The sequence below is a fragment of the Nicotiana attenuata genome, unplaced genomic scaffold, assembly GCF_001879085.1.
Source record: "Nicotiana attenuata strain UT unplaced genomic scaffold, NIATTr2, whole genome shotgun sequence".
In the NCBI taxonomy this organism is placed as follows: domain Eukaryota; kingdom Viridiplantae; phylum Streptophyta; class Magnoliopsida; order Solanales; family Solanaceae; genus Nicotiana; species Nicotiana attenuata.
The window spans coordinates 945,973-964,019 of NW_017670294.1; the positions used below are offsets into that span (position 1 = coordinate 945,973).

General features: G+C 36.8%; 1 protein-coding gene across 9 annotated transcripts; it reads right to left on the minus strand.

Moving 5' to 3' along the window:
• Positions 1 to 2,128: 2,128 nt before the first annotated feature.
• Positions 2,129 to 16,455, minus strand: LOC109237385. 9 transcript variants are annotated; one of them, XM_019403685.1, is made up of 9 exons: positions 16,159 to 16,455; positions 15,246 to 15,346; positions 14,689 to 14,753; positions 10,074 to 10,174; positions 7,594 to 7,663; positions 6,928 to 7,181; positions 5,153 to 5,269; positions 4,527 to 4,578; positions 2,129 to 3,460 (listed from the first exon to the last, which is right to left on the minus strand). In XM_019403685.1, exons 4-9 carry the CDS (start codon positions 10,167 to 10,169, stop codon positions 2,883 to 2,885), a joined length of 1,167 nt encoding a protein of 388 aa, XP_019259230.1. In that variant the 5' UTR covers positions 10,170 to 10,174; positions 14,689 to 14,753; positions 15,246 to 15,346; positions 16,159 to 16,455; the 3' UTR covers positions 2,129 to 2,882. The 9 variants fall into 9 exon arrangements, with proteins under 9 accessions (XP_019259230.1, XP_019259228.1, XP_019259231.1 ...); XM_019403683.1 differs by lacking the exon at positions 16,159 to 16,455 and adding an exon at positions 16,013 to 16,152; XM_019403686.1 differs by lacking the exons at positions 15,246 to 15,346; positions 16,159 to 16,455 and adding an exon at positions 16,013 to 16,152.
• Between the last annotated feature and the right edge of the window lie 1,592 nt (positions 16,456 to 18,047).

The following is an 18,047-nucleotide window of genomic DNA, read 5'->3' on the forward strand; positions in this document are numbered from 1 at the left end:
CAATGTTCTTTTTTCTTCTTTATTTTCTTTTCTAATTAAGTAACTTACGTACGATGTTGGTCTGAATACAAATTAAATAAGATTAAAATATATAGTCTTAAATATGCTATGACATTTAATGCAGCAGAAAAAACCCATCTCTCTTGCAATAAACCTAGCATACTTTGTATACTGGTAAAAACAACAACAACAACAACAACAACAACAACAACAACAACAACAACAACAATCCAGTATAATCTCACAAGTAGGGTCTAAGGAGGGTAGTGTGTATGGAGACCTTACCTCTAACCCCGATGGGGTAGAGAGGTTATTTCCGATAGACCCTCGGCAGTACTACGTATACTGGTGTTATGATGAAATACATTTAGATCTCACTGTAGATACTGAAATTTTAATAGATCAAGATAAATCCTAAATTCAAGACAACTCGTGAAATATTAGGAGTCTATTAGGGTTACTTGGTGGCTACTCCACCCAACCCAAATTCATGCCTATAAATAAGGCTACATAAGTCCTTCAATTGGATCTCAGCAATTTCATAAACTCTCAGAATATGCACAAAGAGATCAAATATGAGATCTCCGAAATTCCATGAAACTCTTGAAATATTCTTTAAGGGATCAAAGACATGTCAAATATGTCTTGTTTAAAGTCCTACGTTCGAGAAATACGCCACTAAGGCCCTCGAATCACGTAGAATAAATCGGAGGAAGAATCAAGGGATAAACAGAGTTGTAACCCGCAATGTTTATCAATAAAATCCTTTTTTCTTTATAAGTGTTTGTGATTGCAGTTTTATTTTTCTGCACAAATTTGTTGCAAACAAATTGGCACGCCCAGTGGAACCAGTTCTGCCCTTCATCTCTTCCTCCTCCAAATCAAAAACTTCAAGTNTTCCTCCTCCAAATCAAAAACTTCAAGTTTCAAGATTATCTGTTGCGATGGTCGGGTACTTCAAGTCTCGTCTTCAAGTTTCAGCAAGCATACACCTCGACAAACCTTGAAATATGAGGCATTTGTAGACACTGAAATTTTAACAGATCAAGATAAATCCTAAATTCAAGACAACTCTTGAAATATTAGGAGTTTATTAGGGTTACTTGGTGGCTACTCCACCCAACCTTAATTCATGCCTATAAATAAGGCTACATAAGTCATTCAATGGGATCTTAGCAATTCCATAAACTCTCGGAATATGCACAAAGAGATCAAATATGAGATCTCCGAAATTTCGTGAAACTCTTGGAATATTCTTTAAGAGATCATAGACATGTCAAATATGTCTTGCTTAAAGTCCTACGTTCGAGAAATACGCCGCGAAGGTCCTCGAATCACGTAGAATAAATCAGAGGAAGAATCAAGGGATAAACAGAGTTGTAACCCGCAATGTTTATCAATAAAATTTTTCTTTATAATTGTTTGTGATTGCAGTTTTATTTTTCTGCACAAATTTGTTGCAAACAAATTGGCACGCCCAGTGGGACAAATTCTGCTCTTCATCTCTTCCTCCTGCAAATCAAAAACTTCAAGTTTCAAGATTATCTGTTGCGATGGTCGGATACTTCAAGTCTCGTCTTCAAGTTTCAGCAAGCCTACATCTCGACAAACCTTGAAGTATGGGACATTTGTAGACACTGAAATTTTAACAGATCAAGATAAATCCTAAATTCAAGACAACTCTTGAAATATTAGGAGTCTATTAGGTTACTTGATGGCTACTTCACCCAATCTTAATTCATGCCTATAAATAAGGATACATAAGTCCTTCAATGGGATCTAAGCAATTCCATAAACTCTCGGAATGCACAAAGAGATCAAATATGAGATCTCCGAAATTCCATGGAACTCTTGGAATATTCTTTAAGAGATCAAAGACATGTCAAATACGTCTTGCTTAAAGTCCTACGTTCGAGAAATATGCCGCTAAGGCCCTCGAATCACGTAGAATAAATCGGAATAAGAATCAAGGGATAAACAAAGTTGTAACCCGCAATGTTTATCAATAAAATCATTTTTTCTTTATAATTATTTATGATTGCAGTTTTATTTTTCTGCACAAATTTGTTGCGAACACTCGCATCAGAACATGTGTTTTAGTTCGTCAGAACAGATAATACAAGTATGATCAGATGCAAATACAAGTGAAAATGCTTTTATTGAAAAGAGAACTGAGGTTTAGTGCAATATCAAGTTACAGAAGTAGAATTACCCAAATGATTCTTACAGACAAATAGAAAAATGTCAAAATTGGAAAACAGCCTTTGACCTCAGGCCTTCAACTGAGAGTCTAATATACAACTATACAAGCTTGTTCTTCACTGGAACAAAGCATTAGTGAAAAAAACTGTTGCAGAAAGCAGCTGGCTACAAATACAAAGGCAGAGCAGCAAACAATTGGCCACAAAATACCTGTGATCCAACTGAACTAGTATACTTATTAAGGCAGCAGAAATTACTCAAATTACTCACTGGTGCATATCATCGACTCGTCGATGCTACAAAATTTCAAGCAAAGAAGATAGCCAAGTGCTCTTCGGTACATCTTTAAATCATATCTGAGGAAGCCAGAATATCAAGTTGAGCTTATACTGGCTTGGCACTAGTCTCTGCATGCAGTGGCGGAGCTAGCATTAATGGTACAGGTTCGCCCGAATCCAGTCATTTTGGTCCAAACTCTATATTCGTAAAGAAATTCATTTAATATGCAGATTTTAATTGACTTGAAACCTTATTTTGGGACGAGTCAAATTTCAAATCAGCACGGCTTCTTGAACTATGGAACGTGTATAAAACCTGCAATAGATGATCCAAAGGCTGCATAGAGCTTTACACTTTATTTCTCGAGAGCCATAGGATGACACATCCATATTCTGAAACCATTATTTATTTCTGGAAGATGCATGATGTTCCACGAACTTCCATGAAGGCCTGTTAGCATTAGACACGGGTTTTCCGAACTCAAGCAGTCCTTTCAGCCATTTAATTTTGTTTGCAAGTTCCTCCAAATCCAAAATCACTGCCTCCGTTGAGTCAGAACCCATTGAATGTAACCGAACGCCATCACTGGTTCTAAACTTCTTCAAAGGACAACTGGAAAGGTAAAAGTTTTCAGTTGTCTCAGCGGTTTTTGCTTGATCAATTGCAATACAGGAAGTAGAACCATTATCTGACCAACTGGCTTCCTTTGCTAATTTATCTCCCAACTGAGAACCGGAATTAATATCTGACCGACTGACTTTCTTTGATGTGTTCGCAGCTTCCTTTGGAAGGTCAATGATCGAGGATTGTTCTACTAACCCTGTGGTTTTAAAATCCTTCGTTTCCTCTGAGCCTGGGAGCGAGTTTGCATATAAATTAGTAGGTGAAGAAAGATTTGATGAAGACCCAGCTTTTGCTTGGCTGTCCTTTCTCCCTTCACTCATGGAATGTATTTCCAAAGCTGGAAAGCGACCAAGGGCTGCAATGATCATGACGAGCATTTCAAAATCTAAGATGCAGGATTTTCTTTATCGCAAACTAATTCTCGTTTTACAAAGAATACAGAGACACATACGAATTAGTTGAAACAAAACTCTAAGCGCCATTATACAACCTAATGGCAAAAGAAGTAACAGTAATCAGCCCAAAATGACAAATGGAAACCATGATAAAAAAAAATTGCAATAAATCATCAACCTTTTCTTACCCTTAATAAAATAATTTATAGCCATACAAATATCTATGGGCTTGTTTTTTTTACCACAAATTTAAGTCTTTCTTTCTTAAACTCCGTGCCTAGACAAGCAACATCACCTAAAATGGGATGGATGGAGTGGTCACTAATGCCTTATAAAAAAAATCATTTCGCGGTAAACAGAGGACATCAAGAAAGTTCTACAATAGCTTCACAAATGTTTACACCACTAGGGGGCTAAAAGAAATTCATAAAGTTCCTTTAGCATTTCATTCCCTTGATTCACCGGAAAACAAGGCACTTCTTTACCCATAACGGTTGTGATTTGTCTTAGATTTTCCCTCCATTAGCCTTTCGGTCCATGAAAGCCCCCAACATTATCTCTCGTTTCAAATATGCCCCTCTGTATGACCGTTTTCCAACGTGGAAAAATTGGTCTGGTTTGGCTTACACAGTGAATGCCACATAGGACATATTTGGACTTTTTTAATTGTTCAGGGTTGTTCTATTCAATTGCTCAAGACCATGCTTCAAATTATGGGACAAAATCAATGGACCGAAAGGTAAATGGAGGGCAAATGTAAGACAAATCGAACACTTCAGGGTAAATCTGCCACAGCAATTGAAGCTACCAAATAATGCATAGAGGAGTTATATCCCAAATTTCCTAAGCGTTTTATGAACCAAACAGCTTCTCCACATAAACAAGCATATTACCATCCTTAACGAAACCTGTTCATGCACATACACTATAAGCCTGATATATTGAACAAATTGTTTTCACGTCCATGACACAAAACAAAGTTTTGTCAACAACCAAAGGAAGGAGTTAGTTTTACATTATAGTTACCTTGGTTGACAGGTTGAATTAGTTGAGCACATCGACGGACACTATCACCATACTGCAATTATCAAGAAACAATTTTAGGCAGAAAGAAGCATTACACAAAGGAGCATACACCAGGGTACAAGTCAAACAGCATTATTTCCAACACTAGAATTGATGGATAAGATGCATTGATACTACTCAAAGGAAAACTCCTCGAGGAAAAAGATGCAATACAAAGAACAGTGTTTTTTGTCTCTTTTTCTTTTATATTTCTTTTTGAGTTGGGGGGTGGGGGTGGGGAGAGGGCTAGTAGATAAGATAAAAAATATGCGGAAGTAACAAGAAAGCCAGAGAAGACAGGGAAGGAGAAAGAGGAGATAGAAGGATGAAACAGATGATGAGGAAGAACTTAGAGGCCATGTAGCGATTCAAAAGCGTGCAGAAAATTCGCCATCTCAAGGAGAGGGGTGAAATCAGAACAGATACTGCAAATATTTTAGATGTTAAGCAGTTCCCATAATAGAAAATTTTACCCTTGTAGAAATTTTTAAATTATGTAAACCACATTATATTAGTTTGTACTTTGTAGGGAAAGAGAAACATAATAAAGCAACAACATAGGCAAAAAGAAGAGTAAAAGTAAGAACCTGGGATGCAAGAACAGTCCAACCAAAATTTGGGGACCAATCTAAGGATGGGCGTAAATCTTTGAAATGAATTTCATAAAGTGCACCTTCACCAATAGGAGGTGGTGTCAATGCCATCTGCGAAGACATAAACATAGAGCAGAATGTTATCATTGCAATTGTGGGAAAACATATGAAGCTATACTTTTTCACACAGGACAGAGTTGGCAGAAGATTATTTTAAGCACTAGTCTTCTAGCTCAGCATAAACTTGCTGAATTTGATATATCACATCAACTTGAAGAAACAGATCTTGAGGAACAACATTTTAGTTTGTAACAAACACAACAACAAAGCCAGTGTAGTCCCACAAGTGTAGAACAACGTTTTTAGGTTGACCCAAACACCAAATGTCAATATCTCAAGAAAATTGTTGTGTTGTCAGAAATAAAGTTATAGAAAAAAAGATGAAGATGCAGTTGTCACTTCTAAATTACAACATCTTCATGTGAGTCCATTTGACCATGTTGAAGGTACTTAAGCGAATTTCTATTACTACCCGGAGGCAGCAGTGGAAAATATTAAATTTTATTAACAAAAGAAATGAACATCTCTTTAATATAAAAAGAGATCTCCTTGATACTGGAAGGGGATCTATAGAATATGCATCATGCTCAGGTCTTCTAGTCGGATATATGCAAAGACCTCTGCAAAAGTCAAAGCATGACCTGCCGCTTTTAGGTGTCATGCAAAAATAAAGATCGGGACCTCATGCGCTTTTGGATCCTGCGATATGACATGCCTCCACTGGCCCAAGTTCCAAGTGGTACTACGTTGTTTAATCATACAAGTGCATTCTAAGACCATGCCAAGCGCTAAGTAATCATATCGGGTTTCACTTCTTCCTCCATTAAATGGATTAGACCAAAATATGCCGGAGTAAACTTCTCACAAATGTAAAATCCATTATACCTTCCTTAAGAAAACTCAATAATACAGAGCTCAAACCATAATCAGCACCTCATGAGCTAGCTTTTGGGGTTGAGTTAGGCCCACTGTCCATTTTCTTATCATGGTATCAGAACTAGGTTCATCCCAATTCATTGTTTACGCGATTTTGGGCCCCATCTTATATTGGCCATGCTCAAGATGTCCGGTCCTGGGCATGCGGAGGGTGTTGAGTCCCACATCGACTCTTTAGAGATGGGATGGTCTCCCTATATGGTCTTGGACAATCATCACCTCATGAGCTAGCTTCCAGTATTGAATTAGGCTCAAAGTCCATCTTCTTATCATTGAGAGTCGAGGGAAAATCCACCTCACCCGTCCAAAGCATAAAAAGAACACAAAAAAAACAAGAAGAAAACCAAAAAATGTAATACCAGATTTAGATTAAACTTAAGAGAATCCACCTTATCCCAAACTTCTTCAAAACCAAATATGAAGACTAAAACCACATTTTCTTTAGCAATAAAGATAAGGGTAACGGTACCTAATATTAAGTATACTTGAGTGTCAATGGTGCCATCATATATTTGCGTTTAACATCAGACTCGTGTTTCAGTAACATCTTACTGCCAAGACCATTAAGACTTTGGACTAAACAAAGAATGTTGTCTATAAACAAAGAATGTTGTCTAGATATTATGCCAAAAAGATATATGATATATGTATGATTACAAATTGTATCAAAGCTGCACTGATATTGAAGAGCTGGCCCTCAGGCCTCATCAAGTAACCCTTCTTTTATTACTACCAATAACCACCCAGTTAATATGGAATATAACAAAATTTACCTCAGCTTTACTGTTGCCAAGTAACTTTGTCAGTTGCCCAGACCAATAACAGCCATTAGCCCACCAATCAACCAAATCACCTACCTGCCAATTACCATCTACAACTATCATAGCATCAGAAATTGAACTGACACCTGAAACTTCATTTTTAAGCTTGATTGGAGGATACTGCGGCCGCAGCATTAGTTGCTTTTTTTCCTTCGACTTCCCAATGTTATATGGGGGCATTTGGAACAGCCTCATCCAAGTCAGTTCTGTAACGTCAGGGATTGAAATGATTAACATGCATTTGTAGATGTAGCAACATTCTTACCTGAAAACACCTAATATCTCTATTTACAAAACAAGAAAGTCTCTAAAAGTGTAAAAGATCAGAACATTTTGGGTAGCTATTCTCAGTTTAGCGTTTATCTGTCAATACCATTAATCCAAATCTAGGACAAGCGTAACACTTTATTTTCAGATGAATAAGAAATAACACATCCATCATATCTTCTTCATTCAATGATTTTTAGATGTCCATTGTCCGGTACCTAGAAAATAACCTCCAAATTAAGCAAATAGTGCGCTAATGAAGACTTTAGCATCTAAACTGCAAGATATAAAGCCCTCAGCAATGAGTACTGATGAATTCTAATGCTGAAATCAACACATCAGAAAACATACTTTCATCTGGATAATCAAAATATTCCAATCGCGCATTCCAATGTCCTCTTTTGTGGTTAATCTCCTTTATCTGGTACAGTAGGAAAAAGAGAGTAAATGCATTGTACTCTACTTCTTTATCAGTAAATGACTTTATTCTCATCAAAACATATAAGTAAACTCAACAAGTAAGACCTGGAGAATTGACAATACATGGATTACAAACAACAATAACAGCTTTTGGTTCCAAATGTAGGTACAGCAACAGTGGCTCTCAATAAAGAGATAACTCCACAAAGGTTTAATGTAGAAGATAGTAACAGAAGTTTTAGTGCCTAGAGAACTTAACTAAAGAGTTGTAAATAATAAGCCACAAAGATTAAACAAAAGCTTGAGAATATGATAGAGTGTACCCTTTATATCATGCAATTGTCTTATAAACGTGATTATTAGTCTAAAGAATTATAGGACACCATTCCTAATTAATGAACTGCATAATTTACTCATGTAGTTTCCTTGTGCAAATGAGAAATTTGTCTACTTACAACTTCTTTGATTATGCAGATGTCTTACTCCTAATCACATGCAACAACAACAACAACAATCCAGTGGATTCCCACAAGTGGGGTCTGGGGAGGGTAGGATGTACGCAACCTTACCCCTACCCTGGGAGGGTAGAGAGGTTGTTTCCGATAGACCTTCAGCTACAGAAGTCCTAATCACATGCACCACACAAAATGATGTCCATACATGAAGACCACCCGCCCCCCCCTAAAGAACCCCAGCACGGTCTGAAATGTACAGAAAAAATATGCTCCAATTTTGCCACATTATATCTTATTATTAGACCTCAAAGTCACTACTGAATAAATCCACCATTCGTTAGTCTAACAAACAAAGTGGTGAAGTGCATCAACAAATATGATTCAACCCCAAACAAGCTACGGTCGACTACATAAATCCTCACAACAAGGTAGTGAAGATGCATGCCGACAAAATCCCTTAGTTACGACCGAGCACGAAATTTAAAAAATAAAGGAAGACTTTTGACCTGTAAGCTAATATGCAAAGTGCCAAAATTATTCCTTTAAATGAGTGGTGGGGAGAGTTCTACAAGTTTTTTAAATTTCTATCTCCTTATAAAAGAAAAAATTTATATCAAGCAGGCCACAAGTGATTTTATAGCAGGTTTGGTTGTGCTTCTAAAATCAATTTATTTTGAAAAGTCCTTCTCTCAAAAGTTCTTTTCAAAAAAATATTTTTGATAAGAAACAGTTTGTGTTTGGCTAATTAATCTAAAAAGCACTTTTGAGCGGCAATTAGGGATTGGCCAATCTTTTAAAAAGTGTTGCTAAGTCTGTTTTTCTCAAAAGTGCTTTTCAGTAAAAAGTGATTTGGGGGAGAAGCTACTTTTTTTTCTCCTTCTCAAAAATCGCTTCTGCTTCTACTCAACAGAACTTCTTTTCCTTCTAAAAGCTTGGTCAAACACTTTTAACTTTGGAAAAAAAGCACTTTTGGCCAAAAGGAAGCACTAGAAACTAAGATCAAATAGTTTCCAAAAAGCGAACTGTGACGTTTTATGGTGCAGCTAAAAAGAAAAGTATGTCACATAAAATATGACCAATTAAAAGGTGGCTCATATTAAACGTAGCTAAAAGGGGATAAAGATAACACAAAAGCTAGAAGAAGGTAACCATGAACTTGTTCTACAAAAAATAGAGACTAATTTTATAAGTACTTTACAAATGACATATTCACGATGTCCCTATCCAGCATGCATACATTGAACTACGCAGAGTAATCAAAAGCGAAAGCGCAATAAAGCGCCAAAGTTTGTTGAAGCTTTAAGCGCAAAGAATAATTAAAGCATGGGCTTCAGCGGAGAGGAAAAAAAATAAAATGTGACCATAATTAGAAACGGTAATTATTTGGAAAAGAATGAAAAACTATAATTAAGAATTAATCGATGAAGATGCATCTTGTTTAGCACCTTGATGCTTACACTAATAGCATGTTTGGTCAAGCTTCCAAAATCTGCTTATTTTGAGAATTGCTTTTCAAAAAAGTACTTTTGGTGAGAATCGATTTGTGTTTGGCTAATTAATTTGAAAAACACTTTTGAGCAGTAATTAGTGTTTGGCCAAGCTTTTAAAACTGCTTCTAAGTGTATTTTTCTCAAAAGTGCTTATCAGAAAAGTGCTTTTGGAGAGAAGCTACATTATTCTGCTTCTCAAAAACTGCTTCTGCTTCTCCTCAAAGCACTTTTTTTCCTTCTAAAAGCTTGTCCAAACGCCTTAATTTTTGGCCAAAAGCACTTTTGGCCCAAAAAAAAAAACTTGGCCAAACAAGCTATAAATTGTCAATTAAGTGAAACGAAGCGCACAAACTAGGTTTCACCAAGCTTTAGGGTTTAAGCGCGCTTTAAGCGAGCCTTTAACCTAGAGCTGACACAAATTTGCAAGCATCAAGCTCACAATAGAACCAAATTTTGCATTTCGTACCTTACACCGAAACCATGCACTACGAAATCCACTCCGGAAAGACCTCGCTTCCGCGAATTGCCCAACCTTGAAAGGCAATTGATACTCCTTCGCCATGATATCTGCACCAATAAAGAACCTAATCATACACTATCCTGGACAAATGTGCTTTTCCATGTAGGAGGCACATGTTCATAAGATGACAACATAAACCAATTTAATTAGTTTATTTAATTATCAACCAAGAAATTATACCGCATAATGAGTTGATTTTTGAAAATCGATGCACGCCGAAAGTGTGTAACATTTTATTAATTAGAACTTTTTATAATAATGGTGTTCGAACCAACTTGCGTGCACCTTAACTAATTCCATGGGGTACCTTCTACCAGACTACCTCCCACCAACACAGGTACCAGATAACTCTATCTACCAAGGCTTGGACATATGGGAAGAAATCACTAGTATTTTTTGCCTCCAGTGGGATTTGGACCCACTTCATTGACCACTAGGTCATACCTTTGTGTGCTTATTATTTTAGAAATTTAACCTTAATACTTCCAGAAGTCTTTGACGCAATACATGTGAATGCATTTTGAGAAAAGTGCCTAACTAGTATGGATAACTACAAAATATTCACAGGAAAAAGCTAGTTAGTGAGACTGTGTCAGTAAGAATATAGAACTCTTTATTCCAAACCGGAAACTGAAGGATTAGGGCTGACAGCAAACACTCATATGCATGCTTAAAGGCTTAATCTGTTCCGGTTCCCACGCGTTAGGAATTGAGAGCAAGTGTATAACAACAACAACAACAAACGTAATCCCACAAGTAGGGTATGGGGAGGGTAGTGTATCCGCAGACCATATACCTACCTTCAAGAAGGCAGAGAGGTTGTTTCCAGTAGACCCTCAGCTTAGGAAAGGTAAGAGAAAAGGCAACAACTAGCACACCAATCAAAAATCAAAGCGAAAATAAAAATCTAACACTAGGTACTGCAATCAGAAAGCCGAAACGAATGCAACAACAAGTAATAGCAAAAGTCAAAGAATACGGAAATACACAAATGACACTAAGTCATGTACTAAAGCTAATTTTACAGACAAGGACAAAGCTTGGCTCACTAACCCTTTATCTTTATTCTCAACTCTCATACCTTCCTATCTATGGTCATGTCCTAAGTAAGCTGGAGCACCGCCATCTTTTACCTAATCACGTCTCCCCAATAGACCTCTCATTAGTCCCTCCAGGGTCAGCCTCTCACACCTCCTCACCGGTGCATCTGCGCCTCTCCTCTTCACATACCCAAACCATCTAAGTCTGGCCTCCCACATTTTGTCCACCACAGGGGCAACACCTACCTTGTCCCGAATAACTTCATTTCTAGATCTATCTAACCTAGTATGCCGCACATGCATCTCAATATCCTCATTTCAGCCACATTCATCTTTTGGACAAAGGAGTTCTTGACTGGCTAACACTCCGCCCCATACAACATAGTCGGTCTGACCACCGCTCAATAAAACTTACTTTTGAGTTTTGGTGGCACATTCTTATCACACAAAACACCAAAAGCGAGCCTCCATTTCATCCACCTCGCCCCAATATGAGGTGTAACATCCTCGTTGATCTCTCCATTCCCTTATATAACTGACCCAAGGTACTTAAAACTCTCTCCTAGGGATGACTTGAGAATCAAGCCTCTCGTCTTCGTCCACTACTTGAGTCGCATCACTGAACTTGCGCTCCAAGTATTTGTCTTGGTCCTGCTCAACTTAAAACCTTTAGACTCCAAGGTCTGCCCCCAAACCTCTAACCTCTCGCTAATACCGTCTCGCGCCTCGTCAATCAGTACGTCATCCGCAAATAACATGCACCACGGCACCTCCCCTCGAATATGGCGCGTCAGTGCATCGATCGCTAGGGCGAATAGAAATGGGCCAAGGGTTGAACCCTTGTGTAACCCCATCTCAACTGGGAAGTGTTCCGAGTCCCCTCCACTTACCTCACTCCAGTCTTAGCTCCATCATACATGTCCTTAATAGCGCTAATGCATGCAACAGGAACACCTCTAGCCTCCAAACATCTCCACAGAACCTTCCTTGACACTTTATCCTAATCCTTTTCTAAGTCGATGAACTCTATATGTAAATCCCTCTTCCTCTCCCTATACTGCTCCATCAACCCCCTAACAAGATGAATAGCTTCCATATTCGAACGTGGCGGCATAAATCCGAACTGGTTTTCAGAATTAGTCACAATCCTCCTCAACCTCAGCTCCACCCCCTCTCCCAAACTTTCATAATATGGCTTAGTAACTTGACGCCCTGATAGTTGTTGCAACTTTGGATATCACTCTTGTTCTTATATAACGGGATCATCGTACTCCATCTCCATTCTTCAGACATCTTTTTCATCCTAAAAATGACATTAAATATAACCCAGTGAGTCACTCCAAACCCGCCCCACCCACGCTCTTCAAAAATTCCACCAGGATCTCGTCTGGGTCGATCGTTCTCCCCCTGCAAATCTTACGCATAGCCCCTAAACCTCCTCGACTCTTATACGCCTACAATACCCAAAGTCCTGATGACTAATAGAGTGTTCTAAGTCACCTATCTCAATGTTCTTATCCCCCTTTTTGTTCAAGAGTTTATGAAAGTAAGTCCGATATCTTCATGGAATAAATGCCTCATCGAACAAAACTCTTACCTTCCTCGTCCTTGACGCACTTCATTTGGTCCAGGTCACAGGCCTTCCTTTCTCGCACCTTGGCTAGTTTGTACAACTTCTTATCCCCTCCTTTGCTTCCAAGTACTTCATACAAGCGTTCAAATGCGGCAGTCTTCGCCGTTGTAACCGCTATCTTCGCTTCCTTCTTAGCAATCTTATACCGCTCCCTATTCGTCCATTTCTCCTCCTCGTTCATGCTCTCTAAAAGCTTCAGATATGCCTTGGACCTCAGTACTCCACCACCAATCTCCTTTGCGGCCACCAAATGAGCCTTTCGAGCCCCCAATACCTCTCTGAATGAAATACAAAGATTTTGGTCCCATGAAGAATGAGGGCTTACATACAAATCATTCTTAGGGACTTTGAGACGTAGAGACTAGATGTTGAAACTGATACCAAGAAACACTTAGAAATAAAAAAGGAATGAGAAATAACTAATTGGTGGATTTTCTCAAGCAAATCTAAGCATCACTAAAGTAAATAAATTCCCAAAAATATAATTTGTTCTTTTTGTAAAGATAAAGTAGCAACTCAATAAATGAGAAATCTATTACTTCATCCCCCTAAAATACCCTTGTTTTTTGTTAATAAAATGAACTTTAGTTTAAATCGGCCTTAGAGTGAGCAAAGAAAGTAAAGATTGTCCAAAATCATATAAGAAAATAATAACTCATTCCATAAACCAATGTGGGATATTCTAACATCATCCCCTCTCCTTTAGACACTCTGCTAAAGCCTCTCACGCCTCCTCATTGTAGCATCTTGCACCTCTTTTTTACATGCCCGTACCATCTCAGTCTTGCTTCTCACATCTTGTCCCCCACGGGACCCACTCTCACCTTGTCCGGAATATCATCATTCTTAATGTTATCTATACTGGTATGCCAACACATCCATCTAAGCATCCTCATTTCTGCTACTTTCATCTTATGTACATGGGTGTTCTTGACATGCCAATACTTCGTCCCATACAACATAGTTGATCTAACTACTACTTCGTTCAACTTACCTTTAAATCTTGGTGGCACCTTCTTATCACACAAAACCCCGAAAGCAAGCCTCCATTTCATCCATTCCGCTTCCATGTGATATCCTCGTCAATCTCTCCATTAGTTTGAATTATAGATCGTGAGTACTTAAAACTCCCTTTCTTCGGAATGACTTGTGAATCCAGCCTCACTTCCACGTCCGCTTCATGAGAGAGCATTCCAAATACTCTGTTTTAGTCCTGCTTAGCTTGAAACCTTTTGACTCCGCGGTCATATTTCCAAACCTCCAGCCTCGCATTTTTGTCAATCAGTACTATGTCATCAGCAAATAACATGCACAACGACACCTCTCTATTTCCAAACCTCCAGCCTCGCATTTTTGTCAATCAGTACTATGTCATCAGCAAATAACATTCACAATGACACCTCTCCTTGAATGTATCGCGTCAGAACATCCTCCGCCAAGGCAAATAAAAACGGGTAAAGTGAAAATCCCTGATGTAATTCCATCACGCCTGGGAAGTGTTCTGAATCTCCTCCTACAGTCTTAACCCGATCTTAACGCCATAATATAGATGAATTGAGATAAATCATTCACGACCATTGTCGTATTGGTCCTCCTCATTCCTCATTCTCTCATTAGCGCATCTAGTCAAACTAAAAAGAACTTATTACTTACCATGACCTAACTAGAGAAAGAAAAACTTCTGTCAAACACCAAATGTACCGTTAAAATTTGCGGTATTAAACAACTTGTAATACCTCTGTGCCTGTAAGACCATCTCATTAAGAATGAAATGATAATTTTAAAATTCAAAAATCTTGAAATATTAAAATATGTCCTTTTCGAAACATAACTAAAAAGAAAAAAGTGACATGTAAAAATTGGATAGGAATAGAACAAGAACAACCACCTCTCAGCCTCAAACAAGTTGGGATCTACTGTATGAATCCTGATTTGATTCTTCAAGCTCAACTTCTATCATCATCATACCAAAATAAAATAAAAACGAAAGTAAAAAGTAAGTTAGGTATATAAATAATAATAATAATAATAATATTAGTTCTCTTAACAAGTATAAAACTTATTCTAAACAAGTAGGTATAACCTGTATGAATTTTTTCTTCCATTGTGCTCTATCTTTTAGCTAAGTTTGCATTAATTATAAAGATCTTTTCAGATAATTTCTTATTATGTGATTTTAGGTCTACCCCGTCTTTTTTTAACACCTTCATTCACCATAGTTCCACACCTACGAACCGGTGCATCTGCAGGTTGATGCACGACAAAATAAAATGAATGGAACAACAAAACAAATATTCCATAACAACTAAATGGCTAAATGATATCCTTGACTAATAACATATGGGTGGTTACCTGAACACCAACAAATGATTAAAAAAGAAAAAAATGACGAAGAAATATCAAATTGTGTACAAAAAGATAAATGGTTGAGTATAAGAGTACAACCTCAAGGTTCCAAGTTGAAATCCCTTACAAACTACAATATTCCCCAAGTCAATCTGCTTCGACTTTTGTGGATTAGATTTGTCCTTCAATGTGCTTATAGGCTATAACAAATTGTCATGTATACAGTATAAGTCAACGATACTGGGCACGAAATTTAAGAAAGTATGAAGGCTTCTAAATCCCATGGTCTTAAACTATATAATGTACCAAAATATCCTTAAATCTTGTGATCTTAAATATACCATGGGCAAGTTGCAGTTAAGGAATTACCAAATAAAAAGAAATATTCTTTCTTAAACATACTAAAAGAAAAATAAAACACATAAATTAAAAGGAGTTTGATATTCTTTATTTTAAAATAAAATCTAATTATAATAAATTAAACAAGCATTTTTCCTAAATAAATCTTAATGTGACAAATATATGTGTATCTAAGAAATTTAAAATAAGAGAAGAAGAAAATTAAAAATTCATATGATAATTACACAATCTAATTACCCTGGGTAATTTTTTACTCCACTTGAGAATTGAATAGTGTAATTGCTTTCATCCAATTACACTCAATTTTATGTTGGTCAACTAATTACTTGGTAAGACAAACATATTAAATCGTGTAACTATATTAAGTTATATCCAAATCCAATTACAAAGTGGCGTTTCAAAAATGCATTAAATTGTTAAATGATATCTATGGCCAATCACATGTGATTGGTAACCAAGTATCACCAAAGATTAAGAGAAAAAAAAGACGAAGAAGAAGAAGAAACCTCAAATAGTATGACTCCAGATCTGCTGTTAATTTGACTTCAAAATAAGTATCTTCTAGAAATTGAGATCTATAGAGAGGATTCTAGAGAAAATTGTGGCTCACGTCGTAGGCAAAAAAAAGAAGAAGAAGGCGATAAGAACAAACCTAATACAATGTTGTATTCCCGGTTCTACCCTTATATTGAGATGGTGAACCTGAAACCGACACGATAGAGCTGCCACGTGCAATGAAACGCGTCATTGTTTATCAACTCAGTGGTGGCACGCGTCATTATTTATCAACTCATGAAACGGCCGCGTTTGAGGAAAGGTCTGGAATTTCCAACAGAAATTCATTGCAGAATTAAAGGTAGGAGCTCTGAAACTGAAAAAGGTTAAAGGTAGGAAACCACAATGGCAGCTCTTTGAGAGCAAACAGCGAATACCCAAAGCATTTTGCAAAATCGAAATAAGTTAGAATTGCAGGCAGCAAAAGGTATCTATATAAGGGGGGAAATCTTGGTGGCAACTTCTATAGGTTTTTTTTTTTTTTTTTAGTCCACAATATTTGATTTTTTCGAATATTGAGCGGGTTTTGGATTTGGAATTAAATGTAGGCAAAATCTATGATCAAACATGTGTTTGCCAAATAAAACCCAAATTTATTTTGGCAAACCTATGGCAAAACGGGTCCTTAATATATGTGAAATCAGACAAAAAAAATAATTAAAAGTGAACCAAATGGAGCATGTTTTAACAAATTTAATTGATACTTTGTCACTCTATATATTTATTTATTACTCCCTTCGTTTCAATTTAAATGATTTAATTTGACTTCGCACAAAGTTTAAGAAAAATGAAGAAGAATGTTAAAATATGTGGTTAGCTTAAGAGGCAAAAAGTTTGTAGGGTCATAATATTTGTTTAGCTATAAAAGCTTCTCATCAAGATAAAATAAATGTTTAGAGTTAAATTATTTTCTAAATATAAAAATGTGTCATTCTTTTTTAAACAGACTAATAATAAAAATGTGTCATTTAAATTGAAACAAAGGAAGTACTATTTTAGTATTTTTAAATCCTAACTCATATATAATAATATGCAAGTATAATTATGATCTCTAAATTGAGGCACACCCTTCCAAATGAGAATAACCTGGAGTTGAACGGGTGACTAATAGCCTGTTTGGCCAAGCTTATTAAATTAACTTATTTTGAAAAGTATTTTTTTCATAAGTGTTTTACTTTTGGTGAAAAATAATTTGTGTTTGGCTATTTAATTTGAAAAAGCACTTTTGAGCAGCAATAAATGTTTGGTCAAGCTTTTACAAAAGTTTTTCTTAATGTGTTTTTACCAAAAGTGCTTTTGGATAGAAGTTGCTTCTCAAAAACTGATTCTTCTTCTACTCAAAAGCATTTTTTATCCCTTCTTAAAGCTTGACAAATACCTTAACTATGGAACGAAGCACTTTTGGCCAAAAAAAAAAATTGGCCCAAGAAAAGTTTGGTCAAACAGACTATAATACCGAAACAAAGGGGTGCACGCTCTTGTCTTGCAAGCATAACACGAAGAAGGGCAACACTTCATACGTGAACAACAAGTTTTTTGATTTGAGAATAAATACGATAGTGTTCTAGGCATAAGTCATCACATGTTTAAAAGTGGAATAGTACAAATAGTCAAGGAATATTAAATACACCCTTTAGAAAGTATCAAACTTGAGATGGTGCAAATCTCTTAATTCTTTTAAACATATGCTTTAAATATGTTACTTCTCTATTATCAATATTTCAGGATGAATATGTTGTTTAAAGGTAAATTGATTGGTCAGTTGGACTTTTTATCACAAAGCTCGCGCTGCTAGATAATGTTTATGCCAAGTATTAAGTAGTAAACGCCTTCAAACCGCAAGCAAGCTCTTCTGATGGGTTGTGTACGCACAAAACAATTTGATGCTCAATACGAGAAGCCTCAAAACTCATAGGTTATGCTAGGGATTATAAATATTGATGCTTAGCACGAGGCTTCACTAATTTTGCGCTCGGTTTTAAATAT

Bases quoted from the DNA above. Each gene is read 5' to 3' on its own strand.
- LOC109237385 (XM_019403689.1), bottom strand. From the start codon at position 10,169: ATGGCGAAGGAGTATCAATTGCCTTTCAAGGTTGGGCAATTCGCGGAA. The intron at 7,664-10,073 runs GTACGAAATGCA...CTACTGTACCAG, and splicing joins GTGCATGGTTTCGGTGTAAG to ATAAAGGAGATTAACCACAA. The intron at 7,182-7,593 runs GTATGTTTTCTG...CTGACGTTACAG, and splicing joins TTTTGATTATCCAGATGAAA to AACTGACTTGGATGAGGCTG.